This window comes from Pseudoliparis swirei, chromosome 19 (assembly GCF_029220125.1).
Source record: "Pseudoliparis swirei isolate HS2019 ecotype Mariana Trench chromosome 19, NWPU_hadal_v1, whole genome shotgun sequence".
Taxonomy (NCBI): domain Eukaryota; kingdom Metazoa; phylum Chordata; class Actinopteri; order Perciformes; family Liparidae; genus Pseudoliparis; species Pseudoliparis swirei.
Genome location: NC_079406.1, coordinates 10193503 through 10197526, shown reverse-complemented (window position 1 = coordinate 10197526; position 4024 = coordinate 10193503). Strand labels below are relative to the sequence as shown.

At 39.8% G+C, this 4024-nt stretch overlaps 1 protein-coding gene across 1 annotated transcript; it reads right to left on the bottom strand.

Moving 5' to 3' along the window:
- Positions 1-1311: 1311 nt before the first annotated feature.
- On the bottom strand, positions 1312-3406 carry LOC130210132 (uncharacterized). The gene is made up of 5 exons (XM_056440115.1): positions 2924-3406; positions 2619-2774; positions 1925-2017; positions 1561-1678; positions 1312-1358 (listed from the first exon to the last, which is right to left on the bottom strand). The coding sequence occupies exons 1-5, from the start codon at positions 3404-3406 to the stop codon at positions 1312-1314; spliced, it is 897 nt and encodes a 298-aa protein (XP_056296090.1).
- Between the last annotated feature and the right edge of the window lie 618 nt (positions 3407-4024).

The window sequence follows — 4024 nt, the reverse complement described above, 5'->3', positions numbered from 1 at the left end:
CAAGAACAAAAAAGCTGCATTATTATTATTATTATTATTGCAAAACTAACAAACATACAAAGAGAATAGAACATGTATAGCCTACAAAGAGCCAATGTATACAGACAGCCACTATGTCAAATACAGTAGTACAAAGTAGGAGCAGATACTTATAGTTTTAATAGCTTTCTTATTGTTTTGGACCTTGTTAAGTTAAAGTTAGGCCTACTTGTAATCATCTCTCCTTGACTCTGTATGTCCAGGCAAGTCAAGCTGCAGTTGGAGTGGAGGCTAGAGGCGGAGCAGTGGAGGATAAAAACAATGAGGAAGAACAGGGTGTAGATTACTTTGCCCGTCCTGACCCTTCATTGAGGCAGGCTTTTTTAAACTACCATCCCAAACAAGAGGCTAAAAGCCCTGTTGTGAGGAAGGTGTTCACCAGAGATGGAAGTTGCAGGAAGTGGCTGACATACAGTTTTGTTTTGTTTTGTATGTCTCTCTCAATGGCTGCCGTCATTTGTTTGAAGAGAAGAAATTTCACTGGAGTGGACTTCACACTTTCTTTTTGTTTAGCAGTGAGTTTACAGTATGCTGTATTTATTACTAGTACTAAATTATTTGAATTTATTATTTAATATAATAAAACATTTGAAATTATTCTTTGACTTCTGGTGCTTTTATTTGATAACATTTTACTTCTACTGTACTTGAGTCAAGTATGGAGATTGTGTACCCCATGGCCACCACCGCCAGTCAAGAGTGAGTGAGTACACTGGTCTATTTGCACTGGTACCATTGCTTACTGCATGTAGTCATCTTTGTAGTGGTTTGGGGGAATACTGTATATATATGACTGTACAGCACGTTATATAAGACGAGTATATAAGGCGAGTATTTTTGTGCTGGTGGGTGTGGTCCGACCGATTGGGGTGGGCCTGTCTGGGCCAAAAATGCCAGGGCCTAATTGTTGTCCCAGTCCAGCCCTGAATCCGTCCATGCCTACAGATTATCATACAACGTCCAACATCGATGTTCGTGGAAGTCACCAGCAACCCTCTCCCAGCGCCTATCCTTCTCACCTTTTTCACTCCTAACCCGTTTTCATGCCTGACAGTTCATTATGTGCCTTGTTTTGCACATTATCCCCACAGTACATGTTAACTTGGACCTGACATACTTGATATGTGGTTTCCAGCTAAAGTTGTAGTCGATTATCACACCTCAAAATATGTTCTCGAAAACTCTTTCCAGCTTAACATTTGTAAAGAATATATATTATAGCTTAGCACAGCCTAGTATTGTTTGCATAAATGTTATGTGGAAAGTGGAAAATCACTGTGGAAGGTTTGAAACTTTAGCAGGGCAGTCCAGCGCCTGAACTAATCAAAGAAGATAACAGTGACACACGAAAGAACTTTATGCACCAACACTCACCCTAGATTTGAATAGAACAAAGCAACACTCATGCTCACATGAACAGGAGAGCAACAGAGACAACTACTGAGCACAGATAAGATAAGGAAAGGTCCAGCTTTGACAATTTAATATCCGGATTCAACCACAGCCCTCTCTCACACACACCATCGATCACAACTCCAATGTCGTGTGGCGGCTGGAGGCAATCCTCCTCCTCCCTGAAGACAAACACTGCCATTTTGCACTTTTGAAGCTGGGACCAAGCTTCATCCTTCTGAACAACCTGATAAAAGACAAAACACTTATTAAATAAGTTATTCTGTTGAAACCAGTTTCTGATGTACCACAGCTCCGACCGCTGTGTCCTCGGCGGTGAACAATATATTTTGCTGCCTGTTAAGAGCGACAGCAGTTGTTACAGCTATGACAAATTCATATCATACGGGAAATTAAAACTGGTATACCGCCCAGCCCTAATTTAATGTTTTCTTTTGTTTGAAGCGTATCTAATTAAAGCAAAACTACTTACCAGATAGTCCTTGATAAGGTTGTCCCCATCTTCCCCAAGGTACACAATCAGGCACTTAAGCAGACACACTCTTTTTAGATTCACCTCAAGGCTCTAGGTGAAAGCACAAACACACAAAATTATAAAAATGCAAAATGATGCTGTCCAATTTGAACAATTCACTGTAGAGGCAACACTATACAATGCATAAAATGGGCACTTGGAGTTACAGTAATAGTGATTTAGGGCTGTTGCGATTCAGGAATTTTCCCTGATTATCGACTAGTGAAAATGCAGAATTATTGTTTTTATTTGATATTACTCAGAAGATCCAGATTTAAGTGCTATGTAAATAAACTATTTTAGGTACTTGTATTAGGTACATTGTTGGCTTTTAAATGACAAAGATGACCGTTTTAATAGTAATTAAATACCTATTTATTGTTAAATGCAGAACACACAAGGGAAATGAGATTCAGACTTTGATTTTTTTTCCAACTCTCGATAATGAAAAAATGAAAAAAAAGAAATGTGCCACATTCACTTGACATGCGGTCGGATGGTCAATAGCAATATTGCACTTTTTGCAAAACCCTAATGTACACACACTTTGAGCAAACCATTTAAAAGACCTTTGAAACTAAAACGATTAAGGTAGTGCATCGGTCAACAGGTAATCTCCGACTCCAAAGTCGTAAACAAAGCAAGTACATACGTGATTAAGAACTTTCAGTATGTTCCGGGTTTTCTCTCCGATAACTCCTCCCTTTTTTTTTATGATCTCCATCAGTCTGCCGTAGTGCTTGTCCAAGGCAGCGAGGAAGCGCGGTTGAAGTGGCACAGTTGTAATTCTTGTAAATTCAGCATTGATCTTTAAAAAAAAAAAGCACATGCAAATGGTATAAAACATTACGTGATGCATTGGAGATGTGTTGTGAGTTTTTTAGTAGGTTTCTTAAAATAGAAGAAAATATTGTTTACTTTACAAGCCACCACTGACTTATAGAAAAAGTCACATACCTCATCCACTGAGAACAATGCAGGCCATCTCTCTTTCAACTCTTCCACTCCCAATTCCTTTTCCACAATTTCTTGTCTTCGCACTGAAAAAGTCTTGTCCATTTTCGACTTTATCACTGTACGATTGTTTCTCTTCTTCACCTCACTTAAAAGTGACAGTCTCTCATTTTCCAATTTGTCTGAGGTCTCTCCAGTAGGAATGTCAGGAATGTGGTTGGCCTCTCCTCTTATAGGTTTCTTGACATTCTTTGCTGGCAATGCATCTCCTGGGGCTTTGGATTTGAATGAATTTACAAGCAGTTCAGAACACCCGATGCCCTTCAGCTGAGTACGGTAGTTGCCCATTTTAGTTTTCAGGCGCTGCTTCCACCCATAGCAACCGTTGAACGAACCAGTCTCAGAGATGCATGGGTGCTTCTTGATTAGTGCTTGGGCCACGTCACTGAAGTCAGCATCTGTTGGGTAGGCGTTGTACTTAAACATCTCTTCAGCTACTTTTTCCAGGATATCTGACTTTAATTTAAAACTCATTGACAATCTTGTCATGTTTGACCTATGCACTGCATTTCCTGTTTCTAACTGTAATTCAGTTTCGTAAGAGAATGTTGGTATTGGAAACATTCTTGGCCACAACTGAGTTCTTGTAGAGACAGTGCTGGAGGGTGAGGACAGGAGCTCTGTGTCATCTGATTGGGTACACATCGACTCATTAGAGGCAGCGATATCAAATCCTTCGCTGCAATCATCAGTTATTGGGATGACCTTGACAGTTGTCAAATCCTCAAGTTCTGCAGTAGATGTCAAGTTCACGAGTGCATCTCCAAAGTCTCTGTCTTTGTACTGCAGTCTAAAAGTTCCATTTAACTCACACTGTTTCCTGACTTCATTCAATAGCTGCTCCATTGTCTCTGGAATGCCATCAGGCAGAATTAGCTTCCTGGTGTCATCAGAATTCAGGATAACTAGCAACTTGGCTGGCCTTTCCCCTGCCATGTCAGCCCATCCAAAGGGATCTATTAAAAAAAAGAATAAAAACAGTAATATTAGTGTCATAACATTGGCCATAACATCCAATTCATATTCACAAATTCATTAATATAC